General features: G+C 44.4%; 1 protein-coding gene across 1 annotated transcript; it reads left to right on the forward strand.

Annotated features, from left to right (window-relative positions):
* The first annotated feature begins 4580 nt into the window (after nucleotides 1-4580).
* sdhaf3 (succinate dehydrogenase complex assembly factor 3) lies at nucleotides 4581-9012 on the forward strand. The gene is made up of 2 exons (XM_060043266.1): nucleotides 4581-5039; nucleotides 8667-9012. Exons 1-2 carry the CDS (start codon nucleotides 4869-4871, stop codon nucleotides 8850-8852), a joined length of 357 nt encoding a protein of 118 aa, XP_059899249.1. The 5' UTR covers nucleotides 4581-4868; the 3' UTR covers nucleotides 8853-9012.
* Nucleotides 9013-17614: the final 8602 nt, after the last annotated feature.

The raw sequence follows: 17614 nt of genomic DNA on the forward strand, positions 1-17614 counted from the left end.
GGAACGGTTCGCATCAACGGTCCTCCAACACGTCAGGAACTGTGCAGACTCGTTCACCGTGGACAAGCGTGCCCGGGTTTACCCCGACACAAAGCCATGGATGAACAGAAAGGTGCTGCAGCTGCTCAGGGAGAGAGACTCTGCCTTCAGGTCAAAGGACAAGGCCCCCTATAACATCACCAGGGACAACCTGGACCGAGGCATCAAAGAGGCCAAGGCGGAGTACAAGGGCAAGATCGAACACTGCTTCCGGAGCAACGACTCGAGGCGGGTGTGGCAGGGGGGTCCAGCACATGACCAACTTCAGAGCCAACAGGCTCTCCGCCGCCGGGGATAACCCACAGCTGGCGGAAGAGCGGAACTCCTTCTACGCACGGTTCGAGATGGGGCTGAGGGGGGAAGCCACATCACAACCCCAATACCCACCAGCCCCCAGCAGCCTCCCCCTCACAGAACACGAGGTGAGACGCACGCTGAAGGCTGAAAAGCAGCAGGGACTGTGCTGACCAGCTGACCGGGGTCCTCACCAAGATCTTTAATCGGTCCCTGTCCCAGGCCAACTGCAATCCAGCCCCTGCTCATCGACGGTGGCTGCGTGGAGAGGGTCGCGCCCTTCTGCTTCCTGGGGGTGCACATCCAGGAGGACCTGTCCTGGAAGACCAACACCACAGCCATCATTAAGATTAACTATTTCCTGAGAGTCCTCAGAAACTAGCACCTTAGGGAGGAGTTGCTTGTGACCTTCTACCGCTGTTCAGTGGAGAGCAGCATCACCTACTGTATCTGCGCGTGGTTCTCCAGTTGCACAGCTGCAGAGAGGAAGGCACTACAGCGGGTCGTAAACTCGGCCCAGAAGATCATCGGCTGCCCTCTCCCCTCTCTAGGAACTGTACAACACCCGCTGCCTCAAAGAGTCTACCAAGATCTCCAGGGATCCAACCCACCCGGGTAACGAACACTTTGTGCTGCTGCGCTCAGGGAAGCGGTCAGGACTATGGCTGCACGGACAAACAGACTTAAATCTAGTTTCTACCCCAGGGCCATACAGGCGTTGAACGTTGCCAACACCTGACCTCGTAATATCCCGCACACGCACACACACATAACATGTGGCAGCTACTGGGGAACTGTGCAATTCCCTACGAACCATCTATTTATTTATCTAATTATTTATATTATTATATTAAATATTTATTTATTTATTTTTTCTAAGGTCTTACCTGTAGCTGTACTTTGACAATAAAGATCATTCATCGGTATTACAGTGTCGGTAATCAGTCAGACGTAATCGGCTAGGTGGCTACATGACCCTACCTAGAGGTAAGGGTGCATTATCGTCTGCCCGTCAGAACAAATGACACAAATGACACAATACATAGGGGTATTCGAAACAATATCCCTAACATAGACACAATGTTAACAAGCATCCGTTCTTGAGGTGGTTCATGAAGCATCTAATGAAGTTAGAATTGCAGTTCATATTGTAAGTGGGCGGAATGGTAAATTAAGTCATTGTTGTTTGACGTCCCCCTGAGGTCAAAGGTCACCAAATGTTTGGCTGTCCCCAGAATGATGTAATGCGTCTATGTAGCAAGTTCTTCCTGTTAGGCGGCTTTGCCGTCAGGTTTGATTGGCTGTCACGGCCAAACCGTTTGGAATTAGAAAAAGCTGTTTGGCAGGTTTGTTCGGCTTGTTCTGAAGATCATATAGGACAAGTTTCATGATGATTGGACATAATCTAGCAAGTTTGGCTATGATATGTTAAAGTGTTGCTGAGAACTGGCTTACTTCCTGTTAGGCAGCTTTGCCGTCGAATTTGAATGGCTGTAGCGGGCAAACGGTTTTGAATTAGAAAATGCTGTTTGCACATTTCGGCTTGGTCTGAAGATCATATAGGGCAAGTTTCATGATGATTAGACATCATTTGTGGCCTGTGGATATGTAATGTTGATATTGACAACTTTCAACATGGCAGCCAGGCTTTGCCGACAAGTTTGATTGGCTGTCACGGCCAATCGGTTTAGAATTAGAAAAAGCTGTTTGGCAGGTTTGTTTGGCTTGGTCTGACGATCATATAGGGCAAGTTGCATGATGATTGGACATAATCTGTGGCCTGTGGATATGAAATGTTGATTTTGACAACTTTCAACATGGAGGCCAATTTCTGATGTTCAAATGGGAAATATTTTATGAGCTATATGAGAGTATCACCGAACATAGAAAATTTGTTCGAAATATACTCATGTGACGAGAGAAGAGTTAAAACACGTCTTTGTTAATTATAGCTCCCCCTAGAGGTCAATGGTCACCATAGGTCACCATAATGTGGTCAATAGTGTTTGGATGTGGTCGATAGTGTTTAAATGTGGTCGATAGGGTTTACATGTTTAAATGTGGTCGATAGTGTTTAATTGTGGTCGATAGGGTTTACATGTTTAAATGTGGTCGATAGTGTTTATATATGGTCGATAGGGTTTACATGTGGTCGATAGGGTTTACATGTGGTCCATAGTGTTTAAATGTGGTCCATAGTGTTTAAATGTGGGCGATAGTGTTTAAATGTGGGCGATAGTGTTTAAATGTGGTCGATAGGGTTTAAGTGTGGTCCATAGTGTTTAAATGTGGGTGATAGTGTTTAAATGTGGGCGATAGTGTTTACATGTGGTCGATAGGGTTTACATGTGGTCCATAGTGTTTAAATATGGTCGATAGTGTTTAAATGTGGTCGATAGTGTTTACATGTGGTCGATATTGTTTAAATGTGATCGACAGTGTTTAAATATGGTCGATAGTGTTTAAATATGTTCTTTTCCCTCACTCTCCACCTCATCCCTAACTCTCCACCTCAAGCTGGTGTGTAGTGAGCGTTCTGGCACCGATTGGCTGCCGTGCATTACCCAAGTGGGTGCTACATATTGGTGGTGGTTAGTGAGGTCCCCCCTTCACTTTAGGCGTCTTTGAGTGTTATTAATTATTATTATTCTTCATGTTTAACCTCTGTTTTCCTTTTATTCCTAGTCTGTTTTACATAGTTTTGAATGATGACTATATGCTCTGTAAGGTGACCTTGGGTGTCTTGAAAGGCGCCTCTAAATTAAATGTATTATTATTTATTATTACCAAATGTATTGAGTGTCTATGACGTCATGTATCTATGTACCAAGTATAGAGTGGCGAAGTCACGCCCCTTCCGGTAGGGCTCATGGGACCTATGAGATCGAAAAATATGAATGGGTGTCAATGGAGAGAAAATAATTATTTTCTGGTCCCAGTCTTTATATGCCCTGGATTACACATATGTTGTTTGTGGATTTAAATGATAATTTTTCATGCAAAGAAAACTAAAAATGTTCGTGAAGAAGTTTGATAATTTTAGGTTTTATGTGAGGCCGCTTTGTGAACTACAGCTCTTCGCTGCTCTCGACGCATATGATATACGTCACCACACCCGCCCTTGGAACTCGGCACAGAGATGGCGATCTCTCTGCCCCACTTCACCGCTTTTTCCAAGGGGAGGATAAAAGCATCGAAAGAGGTGAAAACCATTATAAATCGGGGCACGTGCAGAGTTTCAGTTATGCCGATGGGAAGATTGTCGGTCTTCTCCACGCCAGTCGCAGGGAGCGTGACGTCACATACGAGCCGTGTAGTCTTTCTCGTTGTGTTTTCTCTACAGACTTTATCTGAACAATTGCACAATAAACGGTCGAACTCTTTGCATGAAAAATTATCCTTTAAATCCACAAACAACATATGTGTAATCCAGGGCATATAAAGACCGGGACCAGAAAATAATTATTTTCTCTCCATTGACACCCATTCATATTTTTCGATCTCATAGATCCCATGAGCCCTACCGGAAGGGGCGTGACTTCGCCACTCTATGGTTATGATATGTCAAAGGGCTGTTGAGATATCTGCTTACTTCCTGTTTGGCGGCTTTGCGGTCGAATTTGATTGGCTGTAGCGGGCAAACGGTTTTGAATTTGAACAATATTCCATCAAATTTGTGAAAGGAGTAGCATTTCAAACCAAGATGGCGGAAAATCCATCATGGCGAGAAATGATGACATAAGGTGCGTTGAACTCGGCTTGGCCCAAGAAATCCAATGATATCTGGTTTGTGAATATTGGATGAATGGGTCGAAAGTTATAAACATGAATGCATGTTGAACTTTGACCTGTTGGTGGCGCTAGAGCTGTTGTGCCAAATTTCACAACTTTGCACCAAGGCGTTCTATGGGCTGCCATAGACTCCCATGGCAGGTTAATAATAATAATAATAGGAATTCATACAAAAACAATAGGTTGTCTCGCAACCTCGTTGCTTGACACCGAAAAATACTGGGATTAGTTTAATTTATACGCCACGGCTAGGCAAGAGACTACATTGTTCAATGTACAATTATATGCTGATTGTTGTTTTTTTAGTTTGTGTTGCATTCAAGAACAAATTTAAGTTGAATCTTTGGTCCCACCAGTAATATATGCACTCAGAAGAGTATATGATAAAATAGTCCAGCTGCACAGCATGCAGTAAATGGGGTGCACAGTAGCAAACAGAACCAACAGCGACGGTAGTCACTCCTTGCCACTAGGGGTCAGCATCGGGAGGATGAGACCTGTCTCCGCAAAGCCAAAGGGCAAAGGAAACCCTTCCCGTGTAAACAAGGACGTTGAGTAACTGGCATTGTCTGTTTCAGTCATTGAGGCCCTGTGTCCTTTGGCTCTCTTCTATAACTCTATTATATGTGGTAAGATGAAGCTTCCGTTGAGTAGAAGGTTCTGCTGAAGGACAGCTGTCGCCTGTGTAATGTCTTTAGATCGGACCTGACCTAGGTGTAATAAACTGTCCTCATCTTCTGGAGATGACTGCCCATGTATCCAAAGTGCGTTCCCTGTACAAGAGGATCCTCCTGCTGCACCGCTTCCTTCCCATCGACCTGCGGGCGCTGGGAGACCAGTACGTCAAGGAGGAGTTCAGGAGGCACAAGAGCGCTTCTCCGAAGGAAGTGGCTGCCTTCATGGTCGAGTGGGAGGTGAGGTGTTTGTTTATGTCACTTATAATGTCCGACTGGCTGCCCGTGTTGGAAGCTATGACTTGACTCAACTGAATTTACCTAAAGGTGCGCTGACCTTAAGGATGACAGTGCTGTAGTGTCAGCTTCGGGCCACTAGATGGTGCCACCGCTTCGCTTTACTAGGCTGGGGTCTAAACTATTGAGCTGCGTTCTCTGAGGCACTTCGGCTGCTAAACCCGGGGCCAGCAGAGACTCTCGATCAGGATGCTGTTAGGAGACTGTAGGCAGGGCATTTGAATGCTGGAGACGCAACTGTCAAGACAGGACCAGCTGCTGATTTGTCACGGGCTTGCAGCCTTTTCCCGTATTGAATTCCATTTATTTACAAGGATTAATTTACTTTTTCTAATAAATAACAGAGCAGCACATACATAATTCAATAAATAATTATATATAAATGTATCGATAAAATATCTGTACCAAAAATAATATTTAAGGCCATCTGTAGGCAAAGTATACCAAATTTAAGACATACAAAATCTGACTACATTAAACATATCAGATTGCACAAGTAATGTTTACACACACACACACACACACACACACACACACACACACACACACACAGTAAACTTACACTCTCGAAACAAACTAGATATTCAATAATTACGTGTTAAGATTTTCATTTACATTTGATTAGATTCAGATAAAGATGTGCTCATTTAAACGGTTGTCATTGGGGTGAATCCACGGCAGCGGTCCCCTCTGATGTTCAGCCTCACGATGTTTCATCTGTACACCAGGACCCTGAGCAGCCAGGGACATCTTGTTCTACCCCCCGTTATGTACAGCAGCCATGTGCATAAATCCCTCCGTTTACAGTGGGCCACCTTGGGAGTCCTGGAATGTAATACCACTACCAGCCCTGTGTTATTACACGTGGGTTATTTATATTGGCCTCTTATCGTTTTCTTTACCTTCTGAGAGGAGGCTGGAGGCTGAGGGGGGCGGAGGAGTGACGGGGGGGCTGCTTTGGTCTCTAGTGAGGGAGAAGGCAGCTGAGTCCAGCGGCTCACTGGGACAGCATGCCGAGGCGCTGGAGCAGGTCTGCAGGTTTTGATGCTCGTGATGGTTGTCGTGGGGGGGGGGAGATAGTGCTCTGCCAGCTACTGCTCCCATGAGCAGGAGGACGGTGATGGTTTTTAATGGCCTCCTGTATCAAGGCAGGAGACTGGAATTTACATTTTTCTCCCAGTATTCAGATTTTGTGAAGACGTATTTTTCTATAACAACGCAGACCCCACCCTGTGTCAAAGGTTAGATATCCGCAGACCAAGACAAGCCAGGAAACATCATGGAGATGTCGTAACCACAGAAGTACCCCGGGCTGATTCCAGGAGACACCTCCCCCTTAGGCTCTGTAGCTACGGCCCACGGTGCAGACGCTGTGTGTGTAATGAATATGATCGTAGAATCAGAACGCCCCCTCAGCCCGTGGGCGAGGCAGACGTCACGCCACAGCAGGGCACAGGGAAGGTTTGAGGAACAGATGAGGAGCTGGCCTCCAAATGTGATTATACATCCACTGAGTGTTCACTTTAATCAGAGAGAGAGAGAGAGAGAGAGAGAGAAAGAGAGAGGCGCAAGGCGGGGCGTGGCTGTCAGTATGGGAATTTGACTGTGAACATGGGATGGATCCAACGATAAGGAGGCCCCATTAGACCCATTAGCTAATGGACAGGGTTTACAGTGCAGACGTGACTTCAGTACCACCCCTTCATAATGTTTGCAACTAGCCATGTCTAATTAGAGGACTTAAGGCCATTAATCCCTAAATCCATGGCATACGGTTAATTGAACTGATAACCTTCTTTCTTCACCTGTAATTTATTCTAAACTCAGTTTTAACGCTTTGGCTATCAGCCAGCGTGTTGGGATGAGTCATGTTTGGGGTTTTGCTCAGGGGAGGCAGAGCTGGGAATCGAACCAGCGACCTTCCGCTTGCCAGACAAAGTACTTCAGCCCTACCAGAGTTACTGCTGCCCGTAAGAGGAGTACAACTGGAAATTTAGAAACAAGATGTCAACTGTAGGCCACAGTTGAAAAAGTCACTAAGCTCCGCCCTTAGAACGCAGAAGAGCCAATGACATTCCAGCCTCAACTATACTCGGACATCAGCTCGGACAACTCAGTTTAAAACAACAGAGGAGGCATAATATATCAATTTAATTTTGGATTTATGTACAGTCGGTATCCCGAGAGGCTGCAGAATGGGGTATATTTCATCCCTTTGTGTGGCAGGCCAGATTACCATCTGAATTTAAGCTTGTCACCTTCTGTATGTATTTGTAAGTTTTATATACCCTCTGTAGTGTAATGTAGTCTCTTTCGATTGCTTCTGGAAGAAATTAAATCATTTTTCACCCTAAACTTCTCCAAAACCTGCTTTGATGTACTGTCAGCTGACATTTTTCCATATGTCTTTGTTATCTAGTTGGATTTGTTTGTATGAGTTCATCATAGTAACGACGGGGGGTCGTCATAATGTCCAGGGTAGGAGTGAGTTAATCAACTAGTTTCCGCAACTGGATAACAGAATGACCATCTTGGACTAGTCTTTACCGTTTTCCCTTATACAACTTAATATTTGAGGTGGCATGTTCCTTTGTGGTCACGAATAAGTTCTATCAATTTATTGCAGATTGATCCTTCTATTCGTACTTTGCTTCATGGTCCTTTTTATGGACCATACCAGGAATCATTTCCCAAAGTGTTAAAGAAGGGAAAGGGCTAATTCAGTTATGAGGCGTGCTGGACTAGAGGGCCCTCCCTAGTGGGTTCAGGCCAGCGTCGCTCCTCCTGGTGGATGTATCGCTCCCTGGCTCGCGGTCAACATAATTCCATTAAGCTCAAGGGAAAAGCCTTTAAGACAAATGGTTTGTTATTGCCGATGTTGAAACCATTCCAAAATCCATTCAGGGAGGTTTCCGCTGAATTGGTAAGCAGTGCTCTAGCCTTTGACGTCAGTACTGTCTGTTGCACTGATGGCTTTTTTATGAATGAAAAATGCACGTTGCAGGTCAATATTTCAAAGATGACGCTGTTCTCTGGGTGACGTTATGAATCAGGTGAGCCGCGTACGGGCCCTCCCAAAACAGAGGACGCCAAATTTGTTCTTCGTTCAAATTAGATCTTTCTGTCTCCCTGTCTCCCAGTCTGTCTGTGTCTTTATCTTTATTAAGTGTAGGCCGTCCGAGAAGCCATCATTGGTCATGTGGGTGTGACCAGCTATTCAGTATTCCTAACCTTTCAACACAGTATTTACTAGTTCTTATAGTCACAGGCTGGAGATGGTCTGGAAAAATAGGATCACTTTATTAGATTTCAGACTTTTAAGATCAACAGATCCAGATACCAAAAGGTATCTCTGTGTTAAAGCTCTCAGGGATAAGATTTTAACGTTATCACCTGTGATAAAAGTGGATGTTATTTGTTTAGGTGGACCTTTATGAACCAGACCCGCCAACACTAATTTAAGCCACAATCAGAAACGGAAATTGCAATAACCTGTGTGTTGTGGTGCACATGACGTGAGTACACATGGTGTCAGGACCTCAGACTGTGTGTCACCTTGTGTCCACACAGAACTACAAGGCCACCCTCCAGACCCAGGTCCTGGACGCGTCGGGCCGCGTGGCCCCCAGGAGCCAGCTGGGCTCCGCTCTGCCGGAGGCCATGTTCCAGGACTTCCAGAACGAGCAGATCGGCCAGCTGTACGAGCTCATGTTGGAGTCCACCAAACCCAACCGGCAGTTTGACATCCAAGAGTAGAGAGAGGCGGCCCCCCCGCCGCCCTGTCTCTGCCGTAGGCCTCTGACACGGAGCTAAGCCCAACAGAGGTGGTGCGTGCTCTGTACCAGAGTGTTCCCCGAGAACCAACACCCAGGCTTTCAAAATGTGGTTATTATAATAATAAAAGTACTGTGCAATATCCCCGTGTTCCTCTGCTTCTCTCCCTGCACGAATGTGACAAAAACAGGGGTGGGTGTGCGCTGTGTGGGAACTCTAAATGCATTAATGTGGCAGTAATTAGATTACTTTGTCAACTTTCTTTCTCGCATGACTGCAACACTGAAGTCAATGGTCGGAAAACGAAACGAAAAGGCGTGGAATAGGGATAAGCCTTTTCTGCAAATGCACACAAGTGACGAATCCACGGTGAGTCTTTTCAACCTCACTGCCGATATCTCCATTGTTTTGTGGGGGTAGCCCTTATTTATTCAGGCAGAAAACATGAATAGTTTCACCACACACACACACACACAGACACACACATATATATATATAATTACACACACACACACGACACAACATAAGGATAGATACACGACAAACATTTGTGAATGCACTATTCTTCTGAAAGGAGCACTCAGTCTGAATATTAACCTGATGGGGGCTGGGTTTGGACACATTGGATATATTACTTGGACCAGATCTATTGGCTATAAGGGTTTAATATTTTGCATTTCAACTGACTTTGGAAGTTTTCTCACAGCAGAAGTTGTCCCCACCATAACCTTTCAAAAAGGGTCACAGCACACACAGTCTTTTCTCTAACTCATACCTCTTTAAGTCATACCGCAGATTGCAGACCAACTCCTTTGGAAGAGAGGTGCTGAATGAAAGTTGAGCCTCTGGAGCAGCATTACACATGGACGCAACCTGGATCAATAGCGGACTGATGGCCGAAGCAGGGCCTGTCATCTCACCAAGAGGGCCAGACAGGTAGCTTAAACCGTTCCCACTGGAGAACAGGAGAGAGGAACAACGTGTCTCTGAGCAGCCAGAGGAGTAATAAAAGGGTGCTGGTGTGTGTACATGCACACAAACACACACAAACTCGTCCTGACACCAGCCAGGTGAATCAATGGCTTCTAAACAGTTTCATTTGCAACCTTGTGTTAGCAGAATTCACTCAGAGGAATATTGGCCTCTGAAGCGTGACCATCAATGGGAACCTATTAGGATACACAAAGTCTTTGACCACGGTGGTGTACGTAGTGGTCACTTCAAGTAAGCCAAGCAAAGACAAAGCGTAGAATGAAGGAGGCTTGGTGCACTCTAAGGGTTGACTTCTGAGGGTTCTTCTCATCTGCAGGCCGGCCTACAGATGCTGAAGGTTATCCAGGGGAAAGCTTGGATATGGATGTTTGTCAACAATTTTATTTCTACGGTTCTTTCACCTGTCTCTAAAAGACAGATCGATTTTAACAATAGTTAGAAAGCCAGAATGAAAACACAAAGTCATTGAGAAATTGTTCACATTCCGAAACACAATAGCGATTTTTCCTTGCAGCTAAACGTTTGGTTAACCATGTGGCCTTCATTTAATCCATTTGATCCACAGGAAATAACTTGAAACAACAAATACAACAAATAAGTTATAAAATAGTCCCATATCTCAGGCCCCATTGGCTAAACTATCACAAACTGAAGTCTGATATTCAGGCTGTTCAGGGTCACTATGGACCGAAGGTTTATGGGGAGCGGTGCACTGCAGACTCACAACAAGATGGAGAACAACAAGTTTTAGGGTTTGCAAGCCGTGGGCTGCTGGGCTCTGAGAATAACGATAAGAATTACCGCACTCGCCCATTAGAACTACATGCCCTTAAATGGGCTGTCAGGAAGAAGTTCCGAGATCTGCTGCTATTTTCAAAGGTCATGGTTATCACAGAACACTGTCCTGGACTTGGACATAGAGATCAACAAAGGTGGAGGCCCACTTGGCCCAGTTCACTTTCGAGGTACACTGTAAGTCTTGGAGATTGAATCGAAATGTACTGACGAAAGCAAGCTGCTGTAAGCTGATGGGCCGCCCAGCTAACCGGAAGCCGAACCATGTTGAAAGGAGCCACCTCGCTGGACACACCGAGGAGGAACTTCCCCAAGTGGGTCCCGTGGCGACAGACCTGAGAATGGTCAATGAACCGACCTAGAACCTCGACATCCCTCTGAGTCCGACTCTTACAAGGTAGTAGTATGTGTTCCCCATTGCTATCTCAACACCCCTCACCCGCACAATGGACTGGCCAAAAGAGAGCCACAGCCCCGATACAGGCCCAGGGGTGGGTCAGATGGGAATTCAGAAAGGGTGCGTCAGATGGAGAGGCAGTCTGAGGATGCAGACGAGTGTGTGGAACAGCTGCAGGGTTAAATCCCCATTAGGTATAAAGACTATTTTAACAACTAAATAGGTATGTGTGTGTGTGTGTGTGTGGGGGGGGGGGAAGAAGACATTAAAAATACATTTATATTCCTCTGTAATATCAGGCATAATCATAAAGTGTCAAACTAATGCTTATTGCACGCACATTGGCCAAATTAAGAAGTACAGATAATTCCAACAGATGAAGTACAGATTGTCCCAGCAGATCATTATCTCTAATATCCACAATCATTCTTTCTTTGAAATACGGTTGCTATGATGATGAGCCAATGGTATCCAACGGCACACTGTCTAAATGCTCTGCGATACAGAATTGTTTCTTCTACATATTTACTGAGGCACCCCAAGCCAGTATTAATTCAAAACAATTTCCAAAAGAGTGTTTAGACTAGGGAGATTGTTACTTATGGTTAGGTTTATCTGGTTACCATTTCTTACCTACGTATTAGGTTAGAAATGGCATTAGGTAGGCTTATGTTATTAAGCTTATGCTATAGGTTTGAGGCTTTAGGTATTAGGTTATAGATGGTTAATTTGAGGTACTGGGTTAGGTTTAGGCGTTAGGTTTTATGTCGTTAAGATCAGGGCTCTGTTAGTTGCCCGCTGTCCTCTAGTACCTCTGTTAAAAGAGGGTTCCCAGCTAGGAGTGTTAGGGGTACAGTAGCTGGGCTCACAAACACGGTATGCAGAAACACATCTTAACAAAGTAGACATGGCATTGGCATAGATACATTGCTGTCCTAATGCCCACTCTCAATTGATGCAACATTTTTAGTCAGTGTTGCAAAGTCAATGTTTGTTCTGGAAATCCATGCTTCCGGGACTGACTTTCATGCCAAGATTCTACCAAGTCTAAACCAACCAAACCCAGCATGGAACCAAACCTTAACACGCACAATATTTGTGAGTCTTCAGTCTCTGAAAGACTTTCACAGGTCCAGCGGGTTAATCAACAAAGGGATCCGGAACATGACACGCTGTTTACTTTTTGGATGTCCTTCACTTCTGTGAATGGCATTCATAGATTTGGCAAAACATTTCTAAAGTGTTTGCTCCAGATCCTCCACTATAGTTGCCACAGTAATTCCACCATAGATGCTATGTTGTTTTTTTCACCGTTTTTTTCCGCCGTCATCACAGCACACATTTCCCTGCGTACACAATGAGGTCCTCGTGATATGGGTCGCCGCAAATTGAAGTAGCCACATTTACACATCCCTGCACCCAAACATTGAATACAATCAGCAAAAATATGTTGACTATAACAGCCAGTAAGTACATTTAAAGGTTTGAGGGGAAGAAGAGGGGGACCAATAGCTGGGGTTTGTGACTGTGTACGAGCAGAAAAGGAAAGTGCAATGCGTATGGTACACACATCCACAACAACACGGCCGACCGAGAAATAACATTGCTGGATCATTTGATGATCAAATAAATAATACAGGTAACACTTTATATTAAGGTACACAGATTAACCATTAACTAGTTGCTTATTGGCAAATTGGCCCTTAATTAGTCATTATAATGCTCTTATTAATGCCTATGCTGTTAACTAAGAGTTTTCCTTCAATAACCTCCTAAATTACTGCTTACTGCTTATTGATAGTAGTTAAGGAAGTTATTGTACATGAATATTCTTAATATGCTTGGCTTAGTATGGGCCTTATAAGGTGGTAATATGACAAGAATAGTCATTCTCCATTAATAACACTAAATAAATATGGTCTCTTCCTATGGAACAAACACAGAGGTTTTAAGAGTGATATGTTTGAACATCTCTGAACTGGTACAGCAATTAAAGAGATTATTCTACTTGTGCTGACTTTGCTCTTCTACCACTGAATGAGAATATAACCTATGCATCTCGATAGAACTCATTTACAAGGTGTAGTCCATCACTTAAGAAAAGACACTAGTCGTGAACTATCATTTTGAATGGGGAACATATTGGGAGTTTGAAATACTTAATTTAGAGTTATTTGTACTGTATTATGTTACATGTTGTTTTTGTTACATAAGAATAGACCATAATTATTAAGTGTTATTAAGGGAGAATGACAGATATTCAGCGACTCAATCAATAGTGCTAAATCATATATGCATGTGTGTTATTGTGTGTTTATGTATGAGTGCATGCATTTGTATGCGTGTAGTCTAAAGAGTGTGTGCAATGTAAAAAGCAAAGAGAAGTGGCCAGTGATCAAGTATATATACATATATATATATATATATATACTTGATCACTGGCCACTTCTCTTTGTTTTTTTCATTATATATATATATATATATATATATATATATATATATATATATGTATATATATATATATATATATATGTATATATATATATATATATATATATATATATATATATATATATATATATATACATATATATACTTGATCACTGGCCACTTCTCTTTGTTTTTTTCATTGCGCACACTCTTTGATATACTGTGAAGTACTGGCACTTGGCCATTTGATCATTTATACTGTGCATAACGTTTGTCCTGTATGCCCTGTTTGTTCTGGTTGTCCTTATTTTAGCACTTACTTAAGCATTTTTGTTTACCTTATCACAACTTTATATTTATATTGTATTGTATTACATCCTGGTTCCTCCACACTGTGTGTTATTTACTGTTAAAAACGATTAGGAGTTACTCAGGCATGAAACCGGATTTCCATTGGGACTGAGTTCCCTGATGGAAATCAATCTGATCTGTTAAATATAGCTTACCCTCGGCATGTAGCAAGATATCTGTTGGACTTTGTAGGCTTCTTTTTCATGGCTTTGTTTGTCTGATGACGGTCCCTCTGTGCCTGGCATCACCTGTCACCTACTCCGTCACACTGGATACCCAAACCGCACGCTTATTAGCGTCTACAGCAGCCCCACAAAGCACGAGAACAATGAGGAACCCTGGCCTTGTGTTTATATGAAACCACGTTTGAACATTGTTTGTCGAAGCAAACGTCTCATCGAAAATAGAAATGGATTACTCCTATTATGGCGAGGAAATATATTGACCAAGAGAAAGTGTGTGAGGTTATCTGAAGAGAGCCAGATGCAGTTAACACCATGAACTGCAGAAGAATCCAATTATCCACAGCCATGCTGTGTGTGGAGGCCCCAGCATTTGTGAAATTAGAGTCCCGGGAGAACACAGTGGCAGTAAATACTGACAGCACTGTAGCTTATTGATTAAGACATGAAATGCAATCACGCTGGGAGTGGCCTCCTTCTGCAGAGTTGAGCCAACGCAGTGCCGGAACTTTCTTCAATAGAGCAGACATGGAAGGGAAATAGAGATGGGAAATAGAGAAACGGCAGAAATGACAGGAAATTACAATTTATTTGAGATGTAAATGAATAAAATAAAGTTTCTGGTTAAAACTAATTCAAATGGAGCGAAGGCGTTGCTTTATTGGCTTCACCACCGTTTTGTGACAGTAAATAATAAACATAAATGAATCAATCAGGCACTTGAGCCTCATCACTATAGCAGCAGGGAAATGGCGTGTGGGCCGGGGTGAAGAGTCTCCGCTCTCCAAACGCTGATTGGAGGTTCTTCACTCCACTTTAGCGCTACATAGGTACGCATGGCTGGGATAATGGAGTCATTGTTCTCATGTTACGTTATGTTATCCAACAGTTTTGGAGGTTCATATTTTAGCATTCTAAGGCAGACAAACCTCAGAGCTGGACCACACACACAAACTCACTAACGCACACACACACACACACATACCCGCACACACGCACGTACGCACACATATACACACGCACACACACAAACAAACACAGACGCACGCACACATGCATGCAGGCACACACAGGCTTGACCAGCCGTTAGTCTCTCGCACACACACACACACACACACATGCATGAACACACGCATACACACACACGCACACACACACGCTTGCTCTCAGAATAAAAGTCCAACCCACAGGCGTGTTTGTCTCCTGCTCTCCGCTAATGAACACAAAGAGCAGCCCACGACTCCATGGTGCTGAAGTGGTGAAGGGGCTCGTCACCTCCTAGACCCAAACTCATAGTGACCCCCCACCACCAACCCCACCCACACACCTCCATCTGCGTGCTCATTGGTCCATCAGAAAAGGGTTAAGTGAAGGGGGTGGATGTTGTGCGTGGGACGGTGGGGGGGGTCATGAGGGGCCGGTGCTGCAGGGGGGGACGGGGCCCGATGAAAGGAGAACGGGTGACGTGGGGGTGGGCAGGTTTGTGACGTCACACCCAGGGATGGATTCCAAGGGTGTTGGATGATTTAGACACAGACTCACCATGTGCACCATGTCACTCCCACAGCCCAGGAGGGTGCACACCTAGAATAAAGGAAATAGTGTACGGGGAACCAGACAAAAAAATAAATGACAATCATCCATCATCTGTAAAATCAAATGGTTATCAAAAACCTCACAACAGAAAGTGGAATGTCTTTTGCCGAGCCGCTGAACAGCCACCATAGGGACTGAATCGCTCTTCATCACTGTCATAAACCTGGAGCCATCAAGATCGCTCCCATTAACTCACGGCACCCCTAATGCCGCATACCTCCCACACAAACACACACACGCAAGGCTCGGTTGAGTCAGCCTGCGTGCCGAGCCGACTCACCCAGCACCTCGACCGGCTGAACTCCGTGTGGCACGGCGACATGTCAAGTGCAACCAACGTCTTGTTCAAGCTGTCATGTCCGTCATGCGTGGCTCCCCGCCGAGGCCTTTGTCCCTCCCTGCTGTACCGGAGGAGACGTCTTCTTCACCCCCGTCACCGCGCTCAACTCGTCAAACATTTATGAGAACTGTTGTGTGCTGAATGCCTTCCCTTCAACGTCTGGGGGTCGTTCATCGTTTCTTTGTCTGGAGGCGGAGGCGGCGGTCTTGAAATTGGTTAAGTGCAACGGAACTGAAGGCCACTATTTCAGCGTGGAGCGAGACCACCGTATCTCAGCCCTGTTTGTTCGGGAATACAATAAAGCTCAGTGCTATGGCCGTGGCTTTCCGACATTACCGTGCTTCTCCATCGCTGTATGTTACCAAAAGTTGCAGTCATGGGATGAGCTTGAACAACATCTATTTGATGCGGTTTGCGTACTTAATCTAAGTATATGACCAGGAGCTCCTGCTTCTCTGGTATTTCTACCTCTCCTGGGCCACGCTTGGATCGCTATGGAATCTGTCGTCGATAAAATGCATAAACGTCATATTTGAACGATGATTTGTCCAAGGGACAAAGCACAGAAAGCCCAGTGGTTCTCAAATTATATAATAGTTTTTTCTCATCACATAATCATCATTTCATGTAACTACCAGAGCATTATCAGCAGAGTTTTCATGCATTCATCCGGATCAATACACCCTTTCACAGAGGTGCCATCGCAGGACAACCCATGTGTCGCTCATCCTGCTATGCAAGGGCGTAACTTTGGTTTGAGACAATAATCTGGCGGGTCTGGGGGGAGTGTTCGAATTACGGGGGGTACCGGGGGGGTCTGACGGTCCCGATTGAGACTTGATACCCCCCAAATGGCATTAAAATGAAACTTTGGGGGGTACCGAGAATAATACATTCATTCTTCAAATTGCGTGTTTAAAAGTGTCTTCTTATTTCTTAAATGCGTTCGATGTTTAGTATGAGTAATATACTGACATTAAAATTCAAACACCCCTTGAATGGACTGTACCATTAACACGTCTTCAGCGGTCTTTCAACGTCTTCTCTATGGCTTGACCTCAACTTGAACTCGTCGTCTGACTTTAACTTAAACTTGACGCGTGAACCAACTTCTTTCAGCTCGGGCTAACACTAGCTACGGTAAGGAATGTTTTTATATTAAGTATTGACTGGCTCACATATCTATTCATTGTTTGTCGGGGCTGTGTAATGATTCATACGTCCGGTCCATCCCACCAAAAAAGTTTTTCCGCGAGCCAGAAGTCGCATTCGTACGGAAGCGTATTAGGGCCAGGTGTAAGGGAAAAATATTAATTGGCAATTCGAGAATAAAGTCGACATGTCTAGAATATAGTCAACATGTCGAGAATAAAGTCAACATGTCGAGAATAAAGTCGAAATATCGAGAATAAACTCAACTCCTCTGGTCCATCATCACGTTAGCAACTGGCCGCCCTACCAATGTGTCTTTGGCGTACAGTTTCTGAAGTGGTGCAACCTGTATGTCTATGGGTGCAACTACCTGATAGCTGTATCATATCTATAACGTAAAGCCTAATCTTTCATGCTTGACGTTACCAACCTAGCGGAATTCAACTCATAAACCTAGTCAGAAACTATTTAGCTAGCTAACTACACTTGTCTTAGATGCTATTAAAGA

This window comes from Gadus macrocephalus, chromosome 22 (genome assembly GCF_031168955.1).
Source record: "Gadus macrocephalus chromosome 22, ASM3116895v1".
NCBI lineage: Eukaryota > Metazoa > Chordata > Actinopteri > Gadiformes > Gadidae > Gadus > Gadus macrocephalus.